Genomic DNA, 25,228 nt, shown 5'->3' on the forward strand with positions numbered 1-25,228 from the left:
TGAATAATCACTTTACTAATTTCAACTCCCTTATTGCTTTCAGTATAAAATTTAATTTTGATTAAAGGCATGATCCTCTTTCTTTAATCTTCATGTTCTTCAACTGATTCATAAGTCCATATAATTTCATAAATAAATTTCAGAATTTATACTAGAACACTCAACCTGAAATTAAAAAACGAAAATCTAAATTTATCATTTATCAATTTTTGATAAAATATTTTTTTCCCAGTGAAGACTAATTCATGAATTTCAATTCCGTTTGAAGTTTGAAAATGGGATCGTTAATAAAGAAGCTCTTCAATTAGCACCAGACCCGGAAAGAGTCAATTATGATTTATGGTACTATTTATTATTTATTATTTGATATTTATTATCCTTCCAAAAAAGAAAATTTGAAAAATAAATGACGTGTCTGATAGAGAGAATCTAATTGGCGTGAGCTGGGCCTGGAAGCCGGAGAGGGACCTACGATTAGCCGACTTTCAGTATAGTTTCGGTCATGTTCGTCCGATCTGGATCGGACAGTCAGAATTTTAAAACGGGCTTGTGGCGTGTTCACTCTGCGTCGTTGCCGCCGCTTTTCCACGACGGAATAATTGCTTCCACAAAATCTGTCACGTGACTTATATGAAACCAGCACGCCAGCATCTGTATCTGTCAAATTACTCTTTTGTCCCTTAAAGAAAATTAATCAATTATTGAATAACTAAATTCGCTTCTCCAAAGGAGAGAAATCTTTATTAAGTCATAAATAACCCAAGTTGTTGTTCAACCTCGTATTTATATATAAATTAATTAAAAAATAATATTATTTTAAATTGAAAAAAAATAAAATCCTGAAATTCCAACTAAATTTTTATGTTTATTTTATTATAGTTTAAATACCAAAAATTAATATTTATCTTTAGTATATTAAGTATATATTTTCTATGGTGATTTGTGTCATTCTAAATCCCTTCGGCCTTGTTAGTGCTCTTTAAAGGAAGAGTTGAAAATGTATTTATAATAGAAATATGATTTCCTTATAACTAAAAATTATTATAAAAAAATCATATATTTTTCTAAATAAGATTTTTCATCCAAGATAGGATGAAAAACCGTATGAAAAAATTTTAAATAAGTATTTGATGATTAAAACTGTAATAATTTCAGCACGAGACGATATTTCAAGATAATGTTATATTTGATATTTTATTGCACTAAAAATTTATCAGATATTTGAGATTAATTATTAATTTTTATTTATTTCCTTGGAAAAGATGGTCGATGTAATTTAATAAAAATATGTATTCTAGGAAAAATATTTTCAACTTTTTTGGAATATGGATTTCCAATCAAGGGCACTAACAAGCCCTTAATTTAATTTGCACAGAAAAATAAAACTAATTGTTGAAAGGTAATCTGTTATCAATAATGATTTACATTTTAGAAATTTTACTTATCCAAAAAATAGAGATATTACTGTCTTTGCTAGCAAAGGTGGGGGTAGTTGTGTCTTTATACAAATTTGATTTTTTTTCATTAAGTTATTGGAGTCCATTGTCCGTATAAAATGGTAAAACCTCTGACAAGACTCAGCTGCTTTTATCTCCCACCAAATGAAAGAAAAACGAAAGGAGCAGAGAGAGATAAAAGGTAAAGCTGTTATTTTTCCGGCCTCCACTCTCCCTGGAAAATTTTGAATGCTTCCGTGAAGGAGATTCAATTCAACCGTCTGGAAGAACGAGTCGCGGAACTGCGAGGAGACTGAGACTCTTCAAACTACGATGCCTGCCCAACTTCTGTTGTCGGTTTGGAGGTTTCTAACAGCTGAGTCTCATCACGGGCTCCCGGAATTTTAAGATTCTTGTAGCAGATTTAGTGTTGCAGTTTGTTAATTTCTGGGTTTTGGTGTGGGTTTGGGAAGTAGATCTGTTGGTGGAGGTTAAGCGTTCGACTCTCTTTTTTTCGTGTCTTGTTTCTTGGCCTGGAGGTATCTGCTGAATTTGGTGGTTTGAAGTTCTCGTGTTTTTTGAGAAGGTGTTATATTGATTTTGGGTTTTTTTTGAGGGTGGTTGTGAGCTTGAAAGACAAGTCTCTGGGACTGGATCGGTTGAAGTCGGACGTTTTTGAGGTTTTTTTTCAGGTCTGCGATCACTTTGAGGGGAAAATGGCTGTTGGATTTTATTTATTTGAAGAATTATTTGAACATTTATCATGTTCTCTGGAAGCGTAAACCGCCACCTTCTATAGAGGATTTCGAATTGAAGTTTGGAATTTTTTTAAGTTCTGTAGTCAGGTTGTGTTTTCGTTCCCTTCTCTGTCCGGCGGATGTGATCGATTTTTTGAGCTATTCGCCTATAACTGTTTACCATTTACACTTTTATCTTGAGAATTCTTGCGATTCCTTGTGTGGGACTCTTTCTTCTTGAATGCGCAACTAATGATTGACAAATGAGAGCACTTTCCATGATTTTTCGAAGCAAAGGCTAAGTGGAAGCAAAGGAGAGACCTTTCTCTTCGAGTCTACTTACAATGACATCGACTGAAACGCCTTTATCAGGACCACAGCACCCTTTCGAAAAAATGCCTGAGAACACGCATCATGCAACCCGGCTACCCGTTGATTTCAAGTCTGCTGGTTCACCTGGGTCTCTTCCTACGAGGAGGTCTGCTGATGACCTTGGTGCAGAAAATGGTCATATAGAAATTTCTGATCAACCTGTGAAAGACGATAGTGAGGGTATGGATCGGATTAACGAAGATTCTCCCTATGGTCGGAAAACAGTATCCTATGAAGAGGGGCCTTATGATGGTGATGACTGCTCCGATTCCATGTCTTCTCCCTCACCTGTTTTCTTGCCATCTCGTGTGGATGGCAGGTGGAGTGACACTTCTTCTTATACTGCAAAGAAGGTAATTTTTATTCTTATACTTGTCTTTGTATCTGTCAATTCGATTTCTTTGGTTTATTTTCTCTTATTTTAATGTGGACTCTGAGGATTGAGTTGTTGTTTTTATACACTTAAATGTGACGTTGATTGTCATAAAATTGCAAGTACAAAATTTTACTGCAACGTTTAGCTGTATTACTTCAGCTAGTTATACACGTGGGCATGCTTCTCATGTCTGGGTGTCACACATACTCTTGTACTTAGTCTAAATGCACTTTGATAGACTAACATGTACAAGCTTTTTTAATTTGAGTTTCAAAAATTTTCATGAAGTGAAGCAATTTGTCCCCCTCCCCCTCGCCTAAGTTGGCATTGCTGAACAGGTATATCTGTCTTGTTTATTGTTGAAAAAGTAATACCTCCAAGAGAACGGCTTATTAAAGTACAGCAAATTAGTTTGATATTCATGAAGCATACCTCTTCTACAAGATGCTTTCAAACTGTTCTTTGATTATACCTCCCTTTGTTTCTGTTAACTTTACATGCAAGAAAAAAAGTACATGAATAGAATGCACTCGGTTTATTGATTGCAAGACCTACATGTTGAAGTTAATTGCTGCAGAAACTTCAAGCTTGGTGCCAGCTTCCAAATGGGGACTGGGCCCTGGGGAAAGTACTATCAATTTCAGAGGCAGAATTTGTCATTTCACTTGTTGATGGAAAAGTAAGTCTTTCTCAGAGACGATATTTCATGCGAGTGTTCTATATAATTTCTCTGTCTTGGTGTCTCTAATCAATTGTTCAAATCCTGTTTTTAGGTTTTAACTGTCAACTCTGAAAGTCTATTACCAGCAAATCCAGATATCCTTGATGGAGTAGATGATCTCATGCAGCTCAGCTATTTAAATGAACCATCAGTTTTATATAATCTTCAGCATAGGTACAGAGGAGATACAATATATGTAAGTGCTATTTAGGCATCAAAATGTTTACTATTTTATTTTCAATATTATATTAACATCTCATTATCTTTTGTCTTGCAGACAAAAGCTGGGCCAGTGCTTGTTGCAATCAACCCCTTCAAGAAGGTTCCTTTATATGGGACTAGCTACATCGAAGCATATCGGCGTAGATCTATGGAGAGTCCACATGTGTATGCTATTGCTGATACAGCCATCCGTGAAATGATTAGAGGTTAGACTCTATGAGTTTTATCTTGGCATTGAGCACTTGCATGCTGAAAGTAAAATCTCAATTTACTATTAAAAGAAAAACCAACCCAAAAAAAATCATTTTTGACTGTCGTATTGGCAAATAGCCGTCCTATTGGTCACAACAGGGTAGTTGCAACACGGTTTGCTATATTGTACACCGAAACTGCTGATATGATCATGCTTTGGAACACTCACATATGATATATGCATATCATCTTATCAACTAAAAGGATATTCTCTGCCCATTTCTGAAACCAAGGGCAATGTTTATTGGATGTTTAGGTGCCTGGTGCATGGGCACTGCTGATTTGGAGTACTTTCTCAGAAAGACTAGATGCATATGCAGAGTAGGAAATCTCAGTTCTATCTATAATGATTCAACTTCTCTAATACTGTTTGGGCTCATTTTTGCAGATGAAGTCAATCAGTCTATCATTATAAGGTTGGTGAGAAATCTTCCCCTTCAGAATTACTGTTTGACCTATTTATGCTAGTGGTAAACACATTGTGTCTTTCCAGTGGTGAAAGTGGTGCAGGGAAAACTGAAACAGCAAAAATTGCGATGCAATATTTGGCTGCACTTGGAGGAGGTAGTGGAATAGAAAATGAAATCTTGCAAACTAACCCAATATTGGAAGCTTTTGGAAATGCAAAAACATCCAGAAATGACAATTCTAGTAGATTTGTAAGCTTTAACTCCTACTTCGTGTTCTTTATTTCTGCAAATTTACTTCATTTAGAAGTCTTGACTTACCTTTTCTAAACCTTTTGTACTGGCAGGGGAAGCTGATTGAGATTCATTTCAGTGTGACGGGAAAGATATCTGGTGCCAAAATTCAAACTTGTGAGAACAATCCTTGTCATTGACATGTTATTGTTTCCGAATAATTTTTTTTTCCAATTACAATTTAATTTGCTTTATATTCTTTCAAAAAAATTGACTTAATTAATTTTCTTTAATCTGTAATGTCTACCGCTTGGCATTATCAACTCTCAACAGTTCTCCTTGAAAAGGTATTATCTTTATCATCTTTCCACCATAGGCTTGAGGAAAGTCTTATTCTCCCATAACAGTAATTTGACACATGCCTACATTTATGTAGTCAAGAGTGGTCCAATGTGCCGAAGGTGAAAGATCATATCATATATTTTATCATCTCTGTGCTGGAGCTCCTGCGCCTCTAAGAGGTGTGTTAATCTCTTTTTTCTCCCCAATGTTATCCTCTTCCTTTAGAAATAGGTTGTGACTCTGCTTTTAAGATGTTGTGTTCTTGCTATTCTTACACAAAGGTTGATCACTCCACACAGAGAAATTGAACTTGAAGAAGGCACATGAGTATAAATATTTGAAGCAGAGTTATTGTTATTCCATTGCTGCTGTTGATGATGCAGAAATGTTTCATGTTGTGATGGTACTGTCTCAACTCATATCTTTTACTGTGTTGGGGAGAGAAGAAATTCTTATTCCCTTGTCATGGGGCATGATGTAGACTTTTTTAAAATCTATATTTCTTATTTCAATCATTTCATACAAGTACATCACATTTATATACAAAGAGATTACAGTTATTTTAACTAGTATCTCGGATCATTTCTGAATCCATTGTTACAGAGGTCTTCTTCCTCTATTTTTACGGATCTGGAAGCTCCAAAGGAAAAAATTCTCCTTTGGAGGAACTCACGCCAACAATCCCCCTCAAGTTGGTGCGTATAGATCTGCCCAACTTGCCAAGTGAGTTGTAGAAGTTCTTGCCACAACTGATTTTCAGATTTAACCAACGGGAATCAAATTATTTTGGCTTCAAAAAGTTTTTCTCCATGATCTGATATGGTCTAGGCCATATATCTGCTCTTCTTTAGTGTTTTATCAAGTACGCTCAGCGGAAGTCTATTTCATGTCAGAGGCCCTCGAAATTATTCTAGAATATTTCAAGATAGTCACCAAAGATCATACACCTGGGAGGTGTCAATGCCATCAACATATGTAGTAGCGATGTTGGTGGTTTTGGTCGCGACTGAAACTTTGCTCCAAGCTCCAGTCATTCTTGTGGTCACCTCAACCATGAGTAAAGGAGATCGCCTTCCAAATACCCAACTTGTCTTTGCCTGATATATACATCTCGACAACCTGGATAGGTTCGAGTCTGGTCCGACTCGAGTCGAGTCGCGACTGAAACTTTGCTCAAAGCTTCAGTCATTCTCGTGGTTATCTCGACCACGAGAAAGAAGATTGCCTTTCAAATACCCCAACTTGTTTTTGCCTGAAATATACATCTCGACAACCTGGGATTGGTCCAACTCAAGTTCGGGTCTGAATTTGGTCTGATCTACCAGTCTGGTTCGGGTCGAGTCTTGTCTGGTTTGAGTCGAGTCTGGTCCGAATCTGGTCCGGGTCGAATCTTGTCTGGTCTGGTCTGAGTGGAGTCTGGTTCGAATATGGTTTAGGTCGATTTTTGTCTGGTCTAGTCTAATCCAGTCCGAGTTCCGTCCGGTTGGGTCGCTGGGTTCGAAATTAAATCCTCTCCCTTACTTTGGGTGGGTTTAATTTCAAACCCTCATTGTCCCCGCGACGCTGTCTCTGAGCCGTGCGGGGCGAGGTATCTTTCGTTGCATAGTTCATCATCTCTGCGAGTGCCGTCTCCCTACGACGTCCCCGAAAGATCAAAAGATCTTGATCAAATCTTTGGGTTATTAACCTGCTCTGATACCATGTAGACTTTTGTAAAATCTATCTTTCTTATTTCAATCATTTCATACAAGTACATCACATTTATATTCAAAGAGATTCCAGGTATTTTAACTTGTCTCTCGGATCATCTCTGAATCCATCGTTACAGAGGACTTCTTCCTTTGTTTTTACGGATCTGGAAGCTCCAAAGGAAGAAGTCCTCCTCTGGAGGAACTCACGCCAACACATGAGAATGACAATTGTTTTTCAGGCTAATTATATTCTATGGCTCTTGTTCAGGAAGCTTTGGATGTTGTTCATGTCAGCAAGCAGGACCAAGAGAATGTTTTTGCTATGCTTGCTGCTGTCTTGTGGTTGGGGAACATCTCCTTTACTGTCATTGATAATGAAGATCATGTTGAACCTGTGACAGATGAAGGTAAATTTCTTTCAAACATTTTGGACCAAGTCCAATGTCCAGAATGGCACTGTGATTACCTAAACATGTGATGGACTGGGGTTTAGTGTTCTTAACTGCTTTTCTTTGCTTTAAAAACTCATTAAGCATGCCTGTTCAATAACAGTGTTTTGATTTGTGTTGGTATTCTTTATTGCAGGGTTAAATACTGTGGCTAAACTGATTGGATGTAATGTTGGAGAGCTGAAATTAGCTTTGTCAACCCGTAAAATGAGAGTGGGAAATGATAATATTGTCCAAAAGCTCACATTATCTCAGGTTACTTTCTTTCATTTCTATCTAATAGTCTTCTTGCATGGACAACATCTAAAGTCTCTCACTCCTTTTCTTCAGGCAATTGACACTAGAGATGCGTTGGCAAAATCAATCTATGCTAGTTTGTTTGAGTGGCTTGTTGAACAGATCAACAAGTCTCTTGGAGTAGGCAAGAAATGTACTGGAAGATACATTAGCATACTTGACATCTATGGTTTTGAATCGTTTGAGGTGCATTGGCCATCATTATAATCATCGTCATTGCCTTCTCTATCTGATGCAATTTATTGTTATTTTTGTCCATCTCCTTTGGAGAAGTTTTTAAATATAGTATCCTCCATGGTGCAGAAAAATAGTTTTGAACAATTTTGCATTAATTATGCAAATGAGAGGCTGCAGCAGCATTTCAATCGCCACTTGTTCAAGCTGGAGCAAGAGGTAGTTTGTTGCTTTCATTGTTTTATAAATTTTGTTGTTGGGATCAGAATTACAAAAAAAATGTGTCATAGTTTTTTCTATTTCTTTTTCTTTGTTTTCATATTCAAATATAACTCACTGTTACCTAATACCACTTTCTTTTCTTCTCAGGAGTATGTTCAAGATGGAATAGATTGGACGAAAGTCGACTTTGAGGACAACCAAGACTGCCTGAATCTTTTTGAAAAAGTAAGCAAGTGCTACATCTTTTCTTTTTAGGTTCTGACTGCTACATTGCAACTGTTTTTTCCCCGGTTTCTCTAGAGATTGCAACATTGTGATGCTTGTCTTAGTTAGTTTTTCATATTAAGCTACATTGAAATGTGTCACCGAATAACTTTAGGATCTTCTTCAATGTCTCAATCCTATTCATGCAGCTACCTGCAAAATCATGGAGGACATACTACTGGTTTATGACTTCTTCTTTTTATTTAATTTTATGTTATTTTTAGCTTTTTTAATTTTCTAATTTTAATTATTTTAAAATTGAGTGTACAATGCCTATTTGGTGGACAACAAGGTTGTTAACTTTTTCAACTCTTCTGTGTCATCCAAATTTCTTTCTTCTGCTTATATGTAGTGTTTGTTTAGCAAGTAAAAATCAGTAGCTATGAAATTGAGTGCCTTGAGCAATATGTTAACTCATTTAGTTGTACTTTTCCTGATATCCTTGTGCAGAAACCCTTGGGATTATTATCTCTTTTGGATGAAGAATCCACTTTCCCAAATGGTACTGACTTGACATTCGCCAACAAGCTTAAGCAACACCTGAACTCCAATTCTTGTTTTAGAGGAGAAAGAGGCAAAGCATTCTCTGTATCCCATTTTGCAGGAGAGGTTGATATTAAAATTCTTTGTACTTAATTTGATACTATATCATGTTCACCTAGCAAGGAAAATGAAAACATGTGTCTGATGGTTTAGCTGCTTTTCCCACCCAGGTTATATATGACACGAGCGGATTTCTGGAAAAGAATAGAGATCTTTTGCATTTCGATTCAATTCAACTTCTTTCTTCTTGCAATTGCCCACTTCCTCAGATATTTGCATCCAACATGCTCAGTCAATCTGAGAAGCTGATAGGGAATTTACATAGATCCAGTGCAGTCGATTCGCAAAAATTAAGTGTCATGACAAAGTTTAAGGCAAGCTTCTATAGATCTTGAGATCACTTCCAAGATCCCCAGTGGATTGTAATTTGTTGTTCCTGTTTGCTACTACAAAGTAATTACTTTGATGATCTGCTGTAGTCTTTCTTCTGAGAAAACTATTTCCTGGTGTTAGGGTCAACTATTCCAATTGATGCAACGGCTGGAGAGCACAACACCACACTTTATACGTTGTATTAAACCAAACAACTCTCAGCTTCCTGGCCTCTATGAACAAGGACTTGTACTTCAGCAGCTAAGATGTTGTGGGGTGCTAGAGGTGGTTCGCATATCCAGATCTGGTTTTCCTACTAGGATGTCTCACCAAAAGTTTGCAAGAAGGTAATCTTATAAGAGTTTCCAACTTATTTTTTTAGCGAATCGTCTCCATTTCCTCTCGGAGTATTTTGTATTTATATTTATAATTTCTGTCCTGTAAATGCTATTAGGTATGGCTTTCTTCTACTGGAGCATGTGGCTTCTCAAGATCCACTTAGTGTCTCTGTTGCAATTCTTCATCAGTTCAATATTCTGCCAGAGATGTATCAAGTGGGCTATACAAAACTTTTTTTCCGGACGGGACAGGTAATATTATTTTTTTATCATCATTAAATTTGTGAAAGGTTGCATAAACTTCTGTGCTACCTTTTTGATGCACAAATTTGACAGCCAAATTAGTCTTTTTTTTTTTTTTTTTTTTACCCTTTTTCTTTTCTGGCACTTGATCATTAGATTGGAGTTCTTGAAGATACAAGAAATCGCACTCTCCATGGCATTCTAAGGGTACAAAGCTGCTTCAGAGGTCATCAAGCTCGAAGCTATCTTGGAGAGCTAAGAAAAGGAATTTACACATTACAATCATGTATTGCCTCCTGCTAAAGCTGATTTTTCAAATTCTTCATTTTTGGCGTAACTTAAAAAATTCTTCACCTCATCCATGTTCATGCAGTTGTACGAGGTGAGAAAGCTAGGCGAAAATATGTGGAACTTCTATGTAGACAAAGAGCTGCCATAACTATACAAAAAAAAGTAAAATCCAGGATGATGAGAAACAATTTTGTCAAGGTTCGGAATGCATCAATAGTGATACAGTCTGGTAAGACGATTAAATGAGTCACTCTTTAACCTGAGCATGATTAATGTGTATGATAAATTGGAGTCCGCACTAATGCATGGTCGATAATGATTTCTTTGACAGTTATCCGTGGCTGGCTTGTTCGAAGGTGTTCTGGGGATGTAAGTTTATCGATCCCTACGAAGAAAGTAGAAGCTCCAAAGGTATGTATGTCGTGTTCTAAATACTTTCAGTACTCCGCATGTTTTCATGGTGCCATTTGAATATTGATAAACTGCAACCCTCATGGAAATCCAGGGCTCCGAGTCGGATCAGGTGTTTGTAAAGCCGTCAGTGCTTGCTGAGCTTCAAAGAAGAGTTCTAAAAGCAGAGGCAGCACTAAGAGAGAAAGAGGAAGAGAATGACATTCTACGCCAGAGACTCCAACAGTATGAGAGCAGATGGTCCGAGTATGAGCTGAAAATGAAATCTATGGAAGAGATATGGCAGAAACAGATGAGATCTCTGCAATCAAGTCTCTCCGTTGCCAAGAGGAGTCTTGCCATTGATGATGATGAACGGAAGTCGGATTCATCGGACTGGGATAATAATGGTGATTATCTTGCAAGCAAGGGTAGGGAGAGTAATGGGCTGATGACCGAGTCTCGGACCACTACGGATAGGGAGATGAATGCAGGTCTGAGCGTTATTAACAGGTTAGCAGCAGAATTTGAGCAGAGGAGGCAAGTATTTGGTGATGATGCCAAATTTTTGGTAGAGGTGAAGTCAGGGCAGGCAGAGGCAAGTTTGAATCCTGACAGGGAGTTGCGAAGGTTGAAGCAAATGTTTGAAGCATGGAAGAAGGATTACAACTATCGCTTGCGTGAGACCAAGGTACTTCTTCACAAGCTGAGAAATGAGGATGGGAGTTCAGATAAGGCACGAAAGAAGTGGTGGGGAAGGATAAACAGCACCAGAGTATAATTTATCATTCATAGCAACGCTTCATCTTTTCATTCTTCTCTTTTGCATATGTTTGCTGAGTGAAGAGAAATTTTAAAAGGTGTTCAAGGCAAAGGATGGATGTGGTTTTTGCTAGTGTTGTGCATATGAAATATCATCAATACCATTTGAGTTCATTAAAGCTATCTTCTGTTTTTTAATAGTTTTTGCTGATATCAACTGCTGTTTGCAGTCAAATTTCAAGACATCGTAATGGCTAACTTTGTTCTTTGGTCCTCCATTTTATTGCATAACAAACTGCAAAGCTCTAAGAGGCAGAACAGGAGAACTTGGCCCAAGAAAAAGATGTCAACTTCTTTATGCCAGCTGAAAAAATTTATCCAGTCCTGCCATCTCAAACAAGCATGAGTAATTCCTAATTAACAATCAAACATTCATTTCTTCTTCCAACCACACAATCAGACTAACTTTAGACGCATCAATATGTTCACAGGTCCAGAATCAATCTTTACAAGAGTTGATCCCCATGTTTAAACTTCCAGTCATTGCTGCCAAAAAAAAAAAAAAAAAAAACAGACACCATATAAACGCATTTTTGACAACATGAACAAAACATTAGCCAGTTGCGGCTTCTGTTTTCAGTATTCCTCAGCGCGCTTCATATTGAACAACTGCAACAGAAGTTAAGTGGCTGTTAGTAGACCATCTACATGAGAAAATGAGAGCCAAGTAGGGGTAAATAAAAAATTAATGAAGATCTATGTATGCTTGAATGAATTCAAAAGAGAAAAAGACACAAATACATGGATTTAACGTGATGCTATTAGAGAAAAGTAACATCATGAACAAATGGTGGTTTGTTTCTGAGGGAACTTCAGTACATCGGTTCTCCAAACTTACGCTGGTAAATGGACCCCATTTATCTATTACTATAAAAAGAAGCATCGTTTTCTTAATTGAATCTCTACTAACATGACACATGGGCACTTAGTTTCTATCAAGAGATTTGTTATTTCAACAATCAGTAATCAATTCTCTTATAAGTCTCAACATCCCATTATCTAAACTTTGATCTAGGAAACCAAAAGTTATTCCAAAACTTATTATCAGTCCCAGACATAACTTGTGACCTTTGGATTGTAGTTCATTGTTTTACATAAATTGACTGCATAATAGCATGTACCCATTACCTAAATCCGTCCCTATGAATGAATAGCAAACAGTTAATGGATAATAAGCTACGTTGCTGAGCTGCTTTCTAACTATACGTCCTTCACTACAGGCAAAAACAATCAAGATTATGCTTTCTTCTAAACATAGCGCAGAAGGCAAACAAATTCAAATTAAAAGCCAACATGCAAAACACCAAAATTACATTCAAGACAAGTTCGCCAAATGAGTTCTTCATTAAACAGCTTCCACATAAGCACATACAATAACTCCTCTTTTTTGTTCACTCTTTAAAGGCATCCTCGATCTACAGAACCAACACAAGTAGATTTTTGGCCCTTTATACTGCATCCAAACTTAGTTATCTAGCAATTTTCTTCAGAACTTTGTAATCATATAAGTCAATACAGCCAAAGTCCTACTTAGTCTTAGGCATAGATAGGCTAATCTCGGGAAAGGCATGTGCATGAACTGTGCTGCCTGATGATAGGGAAAGTAATTCTAATGCAAGAGTTTAAGATTGAAATATATATCACCACGCACTTTTTAATTTTTACCTGCAGATCACTGATTTCCTTGTAAAGATTGACGGAACATAAAAAGACATCATAAGACATCAATAACTTAAAGAACAGAAACTTTACATACTTCGACGAGTGCGCTTCTTGTACAGAATACGATAACCACATTCACGGCATTGAATCACATCGCCTGGTTTGAGTGTGTTCTCTGCTCCACAATCTACAAAACAGGAATCGAATTAAGAAATATCATAACTATGTTAGGAAGAGCTATAACGGGTTTACAATAAGCGGAGTAAGAGCTACCTCCGCAGATATAGCTCACTGGTTCCGGTTGAGGGTCCATAGCCCTAGACTGACAGGTCCCTGAAAATTGGTAAAAGATACTATCACCCTCATATAAAAGAAGCGCAGAAAATCAATCTCCAAAAGGGAAGGTCACAAAGTAAAGAATAATGGACGAAGAGAAAAGCTTTGATAACCGATGAAACTGACACCGAAGAATCAAGCAAGTGGTTCGGAATGTCAACGCAAGAATGCAGAAATAAAAATAAAAAACATTGAAATTCGATAAATCTTCAGGTAATTTCAAGAGCATACGATATTTTCAGAAACTTGGAAGAGAGAGAGGCTAGGGCAAGACTTGGAGCACGGATCTTGCAACTTCAAACAGCTGAGGATCGTAAGAAATATATTTATCGAGCGGCGAAGTGGGAAGAAAAGAAAAATATTACGCGGCAAAAACTCGCTTTTCCCTAATCAAGAGCTGGATATTAGCTCAACCCATGGGCCAAAGCCACTTGGGCCCACAGTGCGGAAAACGAATGCACCTTTTTTCTTTAGGAATTTTATTTTATTTACAAAATATGATTTTTATCATTAAATTTTTATAGAAATAAGAAAAAAATCTAAAATAAAATTCAAGATATATGCATAAATAATGAATAAAATTATAATAAAAATAAATCAATTTTAGATCATTCAATTCAAATTTGATGATAAATTTAAAATCTGGATGCATTTAAACTTATGTGAACTTAGATTCATAATCTTTTTTTTTCCTAAGTATTATAATCAGTAATACCATATATTATATGATAATGGCAATTTAAAATTTGCATAAACTAAAATTATATATACTAAACTATAATATAATACGAACAATTATTTGATGATTCAAGCTGTTGCTTCAACTAATGTAAAAATTACCAGAACAATTTCCAAGCCATCACCTGAGTAAGTGTCAGGTTCATAAAGCAGACTTTGAAACAGGACTTTCTCAGTATGCTAATGATAAAACCATATCAAGTTTTTCAAAGAAAAAGTTTCTTTAAACGATCCATAGATGCAGCATTTGTTCAAGAAGGACTTCTTTGCTTTCAGAGTAATCCGTCTCTGTTGTCTCCCTACAAAGAAGTTGGTGCTAACCTGATGGAAACATTTTGATCCATGGACAGACTGAATCATTTCTTCTTTTCCTCCATCTTCTTCTCCACTACTTTCCGTGGCTGCAAAAGAGTGAAACAAAGATCAGAAGTAAGGTCTTTACAACTCCCATCTCCCAAACAGGTGATCAAGAGTTCCTCTGAAATCTTTCTCACTTTACTACCCTCCCCCAAACCCTACCACCAAAAAATAAAAGTTTCTGTCATCCACATGCAGTAAGACCAACAAAAGAGAGAAATTTTACAGTGGTAATGGTCTAAAAATTTGGGCATTTCGGTTACGATTCTCATTTGTCTTTCAATTCAGAAGATACATTGGTTAAGGGATTTGCTAGAGCTTCTTTCATTGTAATTTTGATCAAAACAGAAAATATCTATTAATTAAAACTTTTTTGTACTTCACAATGGAATAAAAAATCTTACTCATCACAAAGTGTCCTACAACAAGTACTTGAACCGGACAGAGTAACACGGTCTCACTTGTAGGATGTATACAGATAGCATGTTGAAAAACTTACATTGCAATCAGTACTCAAGTTAGCCATTGTACAAACCCTTGGTAAAGTTCCATGGGGTCTAATTATTGTTTAAGAAAGGTGGGAAGACTCAACCATTAAAAGACGGATATTCAATACCCTCCTCAAGTTTTCCAAGCTGGTGAATATCAGGAGCAGTTCCTTCCTTCATTAATCTTTTTTCTTCAGCTTAGGCGTAGCTATGTCACTCAGTTACTAAGTACAACAGCAACAGACTAACCTGAACTACAATGGAAGTAAACCAACGCAGATAGGGTGATTGATTCACAAGCAATACCTTTTAACTACAATTATTAACTGATCTATGACTAGACATGCAGTTTTACTAAATAATTTTTTGGTCTAAATTCATGGGAAGCTGCCACCATTACTTCATGAACAGAACTTAACAATGCAAATAGACACCAATTAGCAATAAGAAAAAAAATTGATGTCTGGTATTTATCTTAAAGCAGTAGTAAAGTTTTGCATGAACATATCCTTCACCATAGAAAACACAGTCCTGATTGCAGATAGAAGAAATTTTTTAGACTCAACGCTATCTTGACCTTTTTCACTACAAAAGCTATTCTATTCGATGTTCAAATAGTAAGAAACAAAGCCATCAGATGGTTGACCTACGCATAGAGATCTTCATTCTTCATGTTTGGGCAACCATCAACTGCCCAGACCATTAACTTGGTAGCCATTGTTGGGTAGCTTCCCCAGAACAATGCACCAGCTTTTATGTGCAAAATGTCAGTTTAAATAAAAATCAGTCCTATTGCTTGATGAAACACCAGAGTAGAAAGACGAAACAACTAACTCAAAACATGCTCTCAGACCAACACCTACTATTTGATATCATCTCCCAACAGAAGCATCCATAAGAGAGTCAAAGAAAGATGAGATGAAAAGCTCATTACCTTAATTCCAGGGTAGCTTCTGTGAAGCTCTTCTTCTGGTATAACAACTGGCCATGGCTCTCCAGCCTCTCTGAACATCTGCTCTGTCTCAAGCATTTGACCCTTGTCGAGTATATTTTGACGTATTGTCTGGGCAGAGGTGGAAGTAGCATCAATGACCTCCTCAACGCCATTAACAAAGGTGACTGTAATCTGTGGTGGTTGGTCGTCCACCCGTCGCTTCACTATTAATTGGCAGGCAGGGTTGGACTCCTTGGCCTTGCGTGCATTGCATTGAGCCAAAAATTCCATACATGCTGCGGTTCGTGGATCCAAAGCATTGAATTCAATGCGTACCTTGGACAAAAACTTCAGCATATTGTAGCAGTCGTCTTTTTCTCCTCCCTCTCACTCTTCCTTCCTGCTTTTTTTACTCTCTTTGTGGAGATGAGCTTTCCCCTAAAACAACAATCGCAAACATCCGTAAATATATCTAAAAACATATACATAACATAAATGGTGAAAGGACTATGTACACCACTTATCTCCCCATTGATATGATATTGTCCCTCCCCATTTCTAGCCAACGGGACTTTAGTGGTATACCCGACAAAATAGTAGAATGCTGTAAAACAACGAAAAACCAATCTTCTCATGGAATAAGGAGTTTTCAATCAGTCAAAATAAAAAAATTCAAATCCTGCCCCAAAAATGTTTAGTGATTACTGATTGAGGAAAACGATTCAGATTGCCAAAGAAATACGTCAAAGCAGAAATAAAATAAAAAAATAATTTTTTTTAGCGTATTGAGAAAAGCCGAAAATTTTACAATGAAAATAATAATATTCGAAAGAGCCATCACCAAATTACTAAAAATCCCCAATCTACCATTCGATCAACAACAAAACACATCAAAGGACCCAAAACATACGATTGTAACAAAAAACAGCGAAATTGCGGCTGAAAGCACAAAAAAGAACACCCACGAAATGAAACCAAAGACCCAACCTGACCTTCCGGAGCTCCAATCCCAAATCCTCCTTCGCCGGAAGCAAAAAATAAAAAACAGCACATAGAAGAACGCCTAACAGCCAACGAAACGGAATAAGAAAAAACGACTTGAACCATGTTCTCTTGCCTAAATTCGCGTGCCGTCTCAGCTATCATCACATTAATAAAAAATAAAAAAACTCAAAAACTTACCGAATTTCACCCTTTCGAAGATATTCAAAAGTTCGCAGATGGAGGGAGAATGAAGAGAAAGCGAGAGGCCCGAGCAGGATTATGCGGACAGCTATTCTACGCTGATTCGCGAGTAACACTTTTGATGGGGATGGATGGCATCCCACAATCTGGCAGGGGACCCGCCTCTTTCTGGGATCGAACGGTACCTTCGCGGACCTCCGTTTCTTTTTTCCGGCCCGCTCGCGCTCTATGGGCTTTGTCCGCGTGTTTTGAATGTGGGAGCGGTTTTATATACGTGGCGTAAGGTGATTTGAAGAGAGTAAAAATTTACATAAAATAACATACATATCATCATTTCTAAAATCATGTATTGTAGTGTACCACCGTGACAAAGACCGAGTTAAACCAGTCCCTGCTATTTCCTACGAGTCAACTTGACTCACCTAGTGTCCAACATAGGGCTAAAAAAAATTGACCCAATCTGAATTTCATTGGAGCCATGTCAGATCTGAGTCAGGACTGTGATACCTTGGTTAGAACTAAAACTATCATTATTATTGTAGAAAATTTAACTACTTAAATGCCCTCAATATACATTAGAGATAGTGAAATACCTTGTGTATACCCCCAAGGCTAGGTTGAAAGAACTTTTGAGTGTTAGATAAAATCAGGCAATAATTGTTTACTGAGTCCTTCCAGGACTGAATAAATTTCTTTGTACAGATGATGGGTCTTGTCTTCAACAAGAAACTGATGGGCAATACCATTTACTTCAATCCAACTATACCCGGGTTTCTTCTTGACTCTCCTCTTGATCATCAACCTTCTCACTTTCTGAGCTTCCTTCCATCTCTTTCCAGAGGCAAACATGTTCCACAGAAGTACATAAACTCCATCATCGTCTGGTTCTAGCTCGATTATCTTCTTTCCTGCTTCTACAGCTAATTCCATGTTTCCCTGAACCAAACAAGCGCTCATGAGTGACCTCCAAATGACTCCATCTGGATCTACACGCATTGCTTCTATAAGCCTCAGTGCTTCATCTAGATGGCCTGCACGTCCAAGAAGGTCCACCATACACCCATAATGCTCTAGCTTGGGTTCCAAGTCATGGAAACCTCTCATTCTGTCAAACCATCTACGACCCTCTTCGATCAGTCCAGTATGGGAACAAGCAGAGAGAACTGCAAGGAATGTAATCTCATTTGGTTTTATTCCCGCAGCCAACATCTCTGAAAATAATTGAAGTGCTCTGCTTCCGTTTCCATGACTTGCAAAACATGAAATAACTGTAGTCCAAGTGTAGACATCTCTCTCTGCCATGCTTTTAAAAACTTTCTCTGCTGTTTCAACGCTCCCACTTTTGGAATACATATCTATAACTGAGTTGAGGACGGTAAGATCAGAATCAGTGTTTGTTTTGCAGATATACCCATGGATCGATTGGCCAAGGTCCAAAGCACCAATGTCAGCACAACCAGAAAGCACACCCACGAGTGTAACCACAGTTGGCATCTCCCCTGCTAGTCTCATCCTTTGAAAGAGCTGTAAAGCACGAATTGGGTCCTCGCATTGTATGTAACCTGTGATCATTGTTGTCCAAGAGATTGCGTTTCTTACAGGCATTTCGGTAAAGACATGGTAAGCAGACTCCAAATTCCTGCATTTTATATGCCCGTGAACCATACTCGTCCAAGAAACCACATTTTTTACCCCCATACTGTTAAAGACTGTTTGAGCCGTCCGAAGTCTCCCATTTCTACTGTACATATCAATTAACGCATTATTAACAAACACATCATCGACCAATTCAAGTCTGTAAATCATTCCGTGAACTGTTTTACCATGACCCAGATTTTCTTTCCTTCCACAAGCTGAGATTGCACCAACCATGGCGAAGGAGTCTGCTCTGTATCCTGCAGAAACGATATCCAAAAAAACCGAAAATGCTTTGTTGGGATCATTAATTTGCAGGTAGAGAGACATGAGACTGGTGAGAGACACTACATCTGGGTCTTGTATTTGGTTGATAACCATCTCCGCCTCCGCTATCCTGCCAAAACTGGCATAGGCGTTGAGGATTTTGCATGACGCAGGCTGGAAATGTAGGAAACCCTGGATTACTCCCTGAGCATGGATTTGCTTCAGTTCTTCCAGGCTTTTACGCTTGAGCAGGAAACAGCTCCAACTTGCGCGGTTCATCTACACATACGTGATTCATGTAGATAGACCAGACCGGATATTAAAGGAACGTAATCTCATTAAAGTATTTGTTTGTGTTAATGTGCACAAAGTAAAGTTCAGTGTAAATTACTTGTTTGTATTAGTGTTTACAATGGAAAGTGCGATGTAAAATATTAAATATAATGACGAAACAAATTCTTACTTTTATACTATTAAAATTGTAATCAAATTCTTACTTTTATTCCTTCCGGTCATCTAAAGCTCATAACAAGTAGACAATGAATCAAAAATAATTTGTTCTTAAAAAAAATAAAAGGAGAAGAAAACAAGGAAGGGGGAATCTCCCCCTTACCTTACCACTTAAAAATAATAAATGCCACTAAAACATTAATTAACATAGTGATAAAGCAAATAAAAGGCTAATGCATACAAAATTGAGGATCAAGAGAACTAAAGGCCTCAACAATTCCAACATCATCAGGTTAGGTGTTGTCAATCTCAACTGTGCTGGGTGTGTCTCTTATAACGTGCCACACATTCAAACAACCGCTAAAGAAGGGTAAGAGCACCAATATGCTATACAGTAAGGAAACGTATTTCCTTTTATGCTTTTAATTGCTCAAGCAAAGCTACAGACTCCAACCGAATACAAATACAAGTTTCATTGCATATAGGATGTCTTTGAGAACAAATAATGAAACTGCAGAAATTTGTCCTCAGGAAGATTTTCTGACACTGGATACTGAATACTTGAAATAGTAAAATAAGAGAGACTTCGGAAAATCACTAGGAACATTCAAAGGAACCAGATCTTATACTCCTACATACTCTGTTGGGATCTTGTGAAGAGAAAATTACGCAAATCAATTTGTTTAGAGAACGGATTGACGACGAGCAAGAGACCAGGTTGTTGGAATTGGTTGCCTGTCTTTAATATTCACGTTACACCTTCTCTAACAGGTCAATCTTTTAGATCAAATGGTTTCAACATGGTATCAGAGCAGGTTGGTCCCATGTTCAAGTTCCGCTCCCACTGAATTTGTCTCGGGTTTTTCCGGTGAATTTATCTCAGGTTTTTCTGGTGAGTTTGTCTACGGGTTTTCCCCGTGCGGGGGAGTGTTGAAATATTTGTTTGTATCGACCGGTCAGTCTTTGTATAAAATCCGTGCGGTTGCTTTCCTAAAAAGTTTGAGCTTTTTAACCCACTGGTTTCAACATGGTATTAGAGTAGGTCGGTCGTGTGTTCGAATCCCATCGCCCCCAATATCTGTGTTGGCGGATTGACGACAAGCAAGAGACTAGGTTGCAAGACACCCCATTTCTAACCAACGTGGAACTTTAATCGTATACCCAACAAGTCGAGGGAGTAATCCAAAGTTTCCTACATTTCCAGCCTGTGTTATACAAAATCTTCAATGCCTATGCCAGTTTTGGCAGGATAGCGGAGATAATTATCAACCAAATACAGGACCCAGATGTAGTGTCTCTCACCAGTCTCGTGTCTCTCTACCTGCAAATTAATGAACCCCACAAGCATTTTCGATTTTTTTGGATATCGTTTTTGCTGGATACAGAGCAGACCCCTTGGCCATGGTTGGTGCAATCTCAACTTGTGGATGGAAAGAAAATCTGGGTCATGGTAAAACAGTTCACGAAATGGTTTACAGACTTGAATTGGTCGATGATGTGTTTCTTTATAATTGCGTTAATTGATAGGTACAGTAGAAATGGGAGACTTCAGACGGCTCAAACAATCTTTAGCAGTATGGGGGTAAAAAATGTGGTTTCTTGGACGAGTATGGTTCACGGCCATATAAAATGCAGGAATTTGGAGTCTGTTACTGAGTTGTAGGAATACGAGTTTGACTCGTTCAGTTTTTTCTTAAGATAAGTCTCGAGATTTCCTTTAACTTGTGAGTTGACTAGTTAAAATAATCTTTTTATTAAATACGCTCTTCAAATCACTTTACGCCACGTGTATAAAACCGCTCCCACATTCAAAACATGCGGACAGGGCCCACAGAGCGCTACGGGGGCCGGAAAAAAGAAACGGAGGTCCGCAAAGGTACCGTTCGCTCCCAGAAGCTTCGGGGAACCGCCTCTTTTTGGCGGGTCCTCCGCCAGATTGTGGGATGCCATCCATCCCCATCAAAAGTATCTGTCCGCACAATCCTGGTCGGGCCTCTCTGTTTCTCTCTTCGTTCTCCCTCCGTCTGCAAACTTTCGAATCTCTTCGAAAGGGTGAAATTCGGTAAGTTTTTGAGGTTTTTGTTTTAATTAATGTGATGATAGCTGAGACGGCACGCGACTTTAGGCAACAGAACACGGTTCAAGTCGTTTTTTTCTATTCCGTTTCGTTGGCTGTTAGGCGTTCTTCTCTGTGCTATATATATATATATATATATATATATATTTTTTTGGGCTTCCGGCGAAGGGGGATTTGGGATTGGAGTTCCGGAAGTTGGGTCTTTTGGCTTCATTTGGTGGGTGTTCTTTTTTGGGCTTTCGGCCGCAATTTCGCTGTTTTTAGTTACAATCGTATGTTTTGGGTCCTTCGATGTGTTTTGTTGTTGATTGAATGGTAGATTGGAGACTTTTAGTAATTTGGTGATGGCTCTTTCGATTATTATTATTTTCATTGTAAAATTTTCGGTTTTTCTCAATACGTTAAAATTTTCGTTTTATTTTTATTTTTTTATTTTTTATTTTTTTTATTTCTGCTTTGACGTATTTCTTTGGCAATCTGAATCGTTTTCCTCAATCAGTAATCACTAAACATTTTCGGGGCAGGATTTGCATTTTTTTGTTTTGGCTGATTGAAAACTCCTTATTCCATGAGAAGATTGGTTCTTCGTTGTTTCACAGCATTCTACTATTTCCTAGGAACCGAAAATAACTTGGATTTCCTGTTTTATGTGATGTTATTTTTTTTGGCGGTAAAGATTGATAGCCTTTCCTGATGTTTTCTTTATTTTCCGAGTCACAGAAATTTTTCAGGAGACGAAGGGAGAGCTGATACTGTAGCTAGCGTCTTTTTTTTCCGAAGGACTTCTATTCGTGATGGCCAGGCTGTCAAGATCCTTGGCAGCCTGGTTCTTATGAATGTACCATTCGTCCATCGTAGACTTCTCGGTAAGGCCACACGTCTTTCTTCTTCTTCTTCTTCTTCTCTGGACTTTGCATGTGGCAGAAGACGACACCATTTCGTAACTTTTACGTGACCCTCTTGATCTGATATGTAAATGTGAGGTTACGCGGGTAGACTTCCTTCTTTTTTCTCCCTCCTGCCGACCAAAGTCAGCTATTGTGATTTGATTCATTTTTTCATCAATTATCTCGTGCACTTTTGTCTTTCAATTTTTTCACCCTGCCGACAAAAGTCGTTTAATTTGATTTGACTCATACTTTCATCAATTATCTCGTGCCTTACTTTCTCTAAGAAGAGTAAATCTCGTTCTTGAATGAACGAGTTATTGACACTAAATCTGTTGTTGCTTTCAGACGTATTTCTTAGCATCTTTCGTTTTTTGGTGCTGCCGGTTTCTCTATTTTGCTCGAAGTATTGAGCACTATCAATTTGTTTCTGCATAGTGTTATCGGAACCAGATATTCTTTGCGGCAATGTCTGGCTTGTCAGGAATCATTCGTCGACCTTTAACTGCCGTGGCTGCTGTTGGTGTAGTTGCTGTTTCTTCGGATTTTCCTGATAAATTGTCAAATTCTACATCTTCCCATTCTCTTCTCTGTACAAAACCGTCTGATATTCATTCTTTTCACTCATTAAAAGAATTGAAGGCCTGGTTATCTCAAATTTCGTTACCTAATCTCTCCCAACTTTCTTTTACTTCTAGAATTCGTATTCCATTAGAGAGCATTAACTATCCTACCCCTAACTTGAAACTTCAATGGTCACAAAATCAAAACCTTTTTTTGCAATATTCCTCAGCAACTGTTGCTTCTCCTCCTGCTCTTGTCAAATTGTATCGGTCTGTGAATTTTGCTCAGCTTTCACGGTCAACTGAATTCACATCTTTTCCTGTTTCTTCCCCTTCGGAGGTTTTATACAAATGGCATTTACCAAAGGTGAATGCTGATGGCATCTCATCAACACCTGATTGCTTGGCTGAGAAGTCTCAAACTGTTGTGATTCTGCTTGGGTGGTTGGGAGCCAAACAGAAGCATCTTAAGACTTATGCTGAGTGGTACACTTCCAGGGGATTTCATGTTGTAACCTTCACATTTCCCATGTCAGACATCATCAGTTACAATGTTGGTGGAAAAGTTGATCAGAATGTGGAGTCACTCGCTGACCATTTAGCCAGTTGGGTGAGTGAAGAGCAGGGGAAGAAGCTGATCTTTCATACTTTTAGTAACACTGGTTGGCTCATGTAAGTAGTATGCTCATTTATCCCCGTGTTTATGTGTATCTTTAGATTGTTAGCTAAATTGTATTGTCGCTGCTGCAGCTATGGTGCTATTCTGGAGAAGTTTCAGAAGCAAGATCCATCATTAATGAAGAAAATTAAAGGTTGCATTGTGGATTCAGCACCTGTTGCATCCCCTGACCCACAGGTGAAATTACTTTTGTGGTGAATATTTGTGGTCTACTTTTCTCATATGGTATCTAAACGTAGAGCATAGATCAAGTTAAGAAAAACAACATAGAGCAAAAATGTGTCTGCAATATCTTGAGGCTGGGAAAGCAATGTTTCTTTAGCGTTATGTCTTTTGTGGCAAATGCAATGTGATAAAGGTGAAATAGCTTTGGTTCAGATTCTATTTCTATGTTCCAACCATAATATACACAAAAGCTGGTTCTTTTCATCCTTTGTGCATCCTGTCTGTCAGTCCGGTGGTCTTACATGTACTGAACTTGGTGCTGGCATCTAGATGCTGCTATTTGGATGAATATTTAGTACTATTCTGATGTGTTGGTTTTTTATATCCAGGCGACATGCTATTTGAAGTTACTTTCAGTTCTGTGAATGGATTTCTTAATGTTAACATATACTTGCTAGTATTGAAACTTCCATTATTGCAGTCTTGCGTATGGCCAATTGAAAGTCAGTGTCCTAGAATCTGAGTGTTCCTATTTTGGGACTTTAATTAACATTCATGGAAACATTGTTATGCTCCATTGTCTAATTTATTTAGTTCTGACGTATATTGCTTTTTCCTGTTTTCAGGTCTGGGCTTCAGGATTCTCCGCTGCATTTTTAAAAAAGCAGAGCATTGCTACAAAAGGAGATCATGCTTCCCATGATATCACAGCCACCATGGAAGTCAAACCTCCAGTTGCAGAACAAGCATTGCTTGTAATACTGAAAAAATTCTTTTCAGTGGTTCTGAATCTCCCTTCTGTAAACAGGTACTGTCTAGTGTATTTAAGTCATGATAGCTAAAAAAAATCACTTAAAAGTATAGAGGACATCAGAAAGGGTGCTTGTAACTCACTAGCTCTGAGCTGGATGAGAACATTGCCTATTAAGAACCGCAATTTAGATAGTCGGGACAGGCTTATACTCCAATTGGGATGTCATCTCAAGTTTTATTCCTATATTACTTGTGAGCTGAACGTGAGGAAGCAGGGTACAGCTCCATTATTTTATTGTTAAGATATAATCTGATCCTTATGAGATTGTTTTGTTGTGGAAGTTTTGCACTTTGTAGTAAGGATCAGGCTAATCAGATCAAATTACTCGCGGTTTCTGCTCCTAATAAAAGTTGCATGTGGCATGGTGTCTGTATGTGCAGGAGGTTATCTGATGTGTTGGATACACTTACATCAGAGCAGCCAAAGTGTCCTCAATTATACATTTACAGCTCAGCTGACCGGGTTATTCCTGCCAAATCTGTGGAGTCATTCATAGAAAAGCAGCGAGGAGCCGGACACAACGTGAAGGCGTGCAACTTTGTCTTTTCACCCCATGTTGATCATTTCCGCAATTCTCCTGAGCTCTACACTTCACAGCTCACCTCATTTTTAGAGGAATCTGTACTCCCTCTTTGCAATGGTTCCTCTTCGTAAAAGTAGAGGACAAGAACTGAGTATGTTTCTTCATTCTTTTCATTGTTTACCATTCTTACATGATAATGAGGCTATATGGTTATTGCCTTGAAGATTCATACACGATTATGAGGAAAGACAGGGACATCTGCTTTATTGTTCT

The 25,228-nt window shown here is 37.9% G+C and overlaps 5 protein-coding genes across 7 annotated transcripts; 2 read left to right on the forward strand and 3 right to left on the reverse strand.

Moving 5' to 3' along the window:
• The first annotated feature begins 1,608 nt into the window (after positions 1 to 1,608).
• On the forward strand, positions 1,609 to 11,335 carry LOC137945031 (myosin-1-like). Its single transcript, XM_068790901.1, has 23 exons — positions 1,609 to 2,898; positions 3,499 to 3,600; positions 3,695 to 3,838; positions 3,920 to 4,070; positions 4,505 to 4,532; positions 4,610 to 4,775; positions 4,871 to 4,934; positions 5,091 to 5,104; positions 5,194 to 5,278; positions 5,399 to 5,502; positions 7,059 to 7,197; positions 7,376 to 7,494; positions 7,570 to 7,722; positions 7,840 to 7,929; positions 8,080 to 8,157; positions 8,647 to 8,805; positions 8,910 to 9,113; positions 9,253 to 9,458; positions 9,566 to 9,701; positions 9,849 to 9,978; positions 10,066 to 10,212; positions 10,315 to 10,394; positions 10,489 to 11,335. The coding sequence occupies exons 1-23, from the start codon at positions 2,518 to 2,520 to the stop codon at positions 11,152 to 11,154; spliced, it is 3,546 nt and encodes a 1,181-aa protein (XP_068647002.1). The 5' UTR covers positions 1,609 to 2,517; the 3' UTR covers positions 11,155 to 11,335.
• A 214-nt stretch (positions 11,336 to 11,549) lies between these two features.
• Positions 11,550 to 13,537, reverse strand: LOC137945030 (DNA-directed RNA polymerases II, IV and V subunit 12). The gene is made up of 4 exons (XM_068790900.1): positions 13,425 to 13,537; positions 13,131 to 13,190; positions 12,952 to 13,044; positions 11,550 to 11,804 (listed from the first exon to the last, which is right to left on the reverse strand). The coding sequence occupies exons 2-4, from the start codon at positions 13,168 to 13,170 to the stop codon at positions 11,782 to 11,784; spliced, it is 156 nt and encodes a 51-aa protein (XP_068647001.1). The 5' UTR covers positions 13,171 to 13,190; positions 13,425 to 13,537; the 3' UTR covers positions 11,550 to 11,781.
• A 475-nt stretch (positions 13,538 to 14,012) lies between these two features.
• LOC137945026 (uncharacterized) lies at positions 14,013 to 16,977 on the reverse strand. Of its 2 annotated transcripts, none has more exons than XM_068790896.1 (3): positions 16,893 to 16,977; positions 15,711 to 16,148; positions 14,013 to 14,332 (listed from the first exon to the last, which is right to left on the reverse strand). In XM_068790896.1, the coding sequence occupies exons 2-3, from the start codon at positions 16,065 to 16,067 to the stop codon at positions 14,288 to 14,290; spliced, it is 402 nt and encodes a 133-aa protein (XP_068646997.1). In that variant the 5' UTR covers positions 16,068 to 16,148; positions 16,893 to 16,977; the 3' UTR covers positions 14,013 to 14,287. The 2 variants fall into 2 exon arrangements, with proteins under 2 accessions (XP_068646997.1, XP_068646998.1); XM_068790897.1 differs by lacking the exon at positions 16,893 to 16,977 and adding an exon at positions 16,698 to 16,814.
• A 553-nt stretch (positions 16,978 to 17,530) lies between these two features.
• On the reverse strand, positions 17,531 to 19,076 carry LOC137945023 (pentatricopeptide repeat-containing protein At2g13600-like). Its single transcript, XM_068790893.1, has one exon. It carries the CDS (start codon positions 19,074 to 19,076, stop codon positions 17,532 to 17,534), a length of 1,545 nt encoding a protein of 514 aa, XP_068646994.1. The 3' UTR covers position 17,531.
• Positions 19,077 to 21,202: 2,126 nt separating this feature from the next.
• On the forward strand, positions 21,203 to 25,159 carry LOC137944097 (uncharacterized). 2 transcript variants are annotated; one of them, XM_068789620.1, is made up of 6 exons: positions 21,203 to 21,309; positions 22,045 to 22,190; positions 22,560 to 23,446; positions 23,525 to 23,630; positions 24,245 to 24,426; positions 24,813 to 25,159. In XM_068789620.1, exons 3-6 carry the CDS (start codon positions 22,680 to 22,682, stop codon positions 25,084 to 25,086), a joined length of 1,329 nt encoding a protein of 442 aa, XP_068645721.1. In that variant the 5' UTR covers positions 21,203 to 21,309; positions 22,045 to 22,190; positions 22,560 to 22,679; the 3' UTR covers positions 25,087 to 25,159. The 2 variants fall into 2 exon arrangements, with proteins under 2 accessions (XP_068645721.1, XP_068645722.1); XM_068789621.1 differs by lacking the exon at positions 21,203 to 21,309 and adding an exon at positions 21,494 to 21,541.
• Positions 25,160 to 25,228: the final 69 nt, after the last annotated feature.

Source organism: Aristolochia californica, unplaced genomic scaffold (assembly GCF_029961685.1).
Source record: "Aristolochia californica isolate CCGP_79_NKW_82.1479 unplaced genomic scaffold, dmAriCali1.0.hap1 SCAF_11, whole genome shotgun sequence".
NCBI classification, from domain to species: domain Eukaryota; kingdom Viridiplantae; phylum Streptophyta; class Magnoliopsida; order Piperales; family Aristolochiaceae; genus Aristolochia; species Aristolochia californica.

Bases quoted from the DNA above. Each gene is read 5' to 3' on its own strand.
- LOC137945031 (XM_068790901.1), top strand. From the start codon at position 2,518: ATGACATCGACTGAAACGCCTTTATCAGGACCACAGCACCCTTTCGAA. The intron at 3,601-3,694 runs GTAAGTCTTTCT...TCCTGTTTTTAG, and splicing joins TTTCACTTGTTGATGGAAAA to GTTTTAACTGTCAACTCTGA. The intron at 5,279-5,398 runs GTGTGTTAATCT...CACTCCACACAG, and splicing joins AGCTCCTGCGCCTCTAAGAG to AGAAATTGAACTTGAAGAAG.
- LOC137945030 (XM_068790900.1), bottom strand. From the start codon at position 13,170: ATGGACCCTCAACCGGAACCAGTGAGCTATATCTGCGGAG. The intron at 13,045-13,130 runs GTAGCTCTTACT...CCTGTTTTGTAG, and splicing joins AGTGAGCTATATCTGCGGAG to ATTGTGGAGCAGAGAACACA. The intron at 11,805-12,951 runs GTATGTAAAGTT...CTTCTGTTGCAG, and splicing joins CAAGAAGCGCACTCGTCGAA to TTGTTCAATATGAAGCGCGC.
- LOC137945026 (XM_068790896.1), bottom strand. From the start codon at position 16,067: ATGCTGAAGTTTTTGTCCAAGGTACGCATTGAATTCAATGCTTTGGAT. The intron at 14,333-15,710 runs GTAATGAGCTTT...ACTCTTTTGCAG, and splicing joins GAAGCTACCCTGGAATTAAG to CCACGGAAAGTAGTGGAGAA.
- LOC137945023 (XM_068790893.1), bottom strand. From the start codon at position 19,076: ATGAACCGCGCAAGTTGGAGCTGTTTCCTGCTCAAGCGTAAAAGCCTG.
- LOC137944097 (XM_068789620.1), top strand. From the start codon at position 22,680: ATGTCTGGCTTGTCAGGAATCATTCGTCGACCTTTAACTGCCGTGGCT. The intron at 23,631-24,244 runs GTGAAATTACTT...TCCTGTTTTCAG, and splicing joins TTGCATCCCCTGACCCACAG to GTCTGGGCTTCAGGATTCTC. The intron at 24,427-24,812 runs GTACTGTCTAGT...CTGTATGTGCAG, and splicing joins AATCTCCCTTCTGTAAACAG to GAGGTTATCTGATGTGTTGG.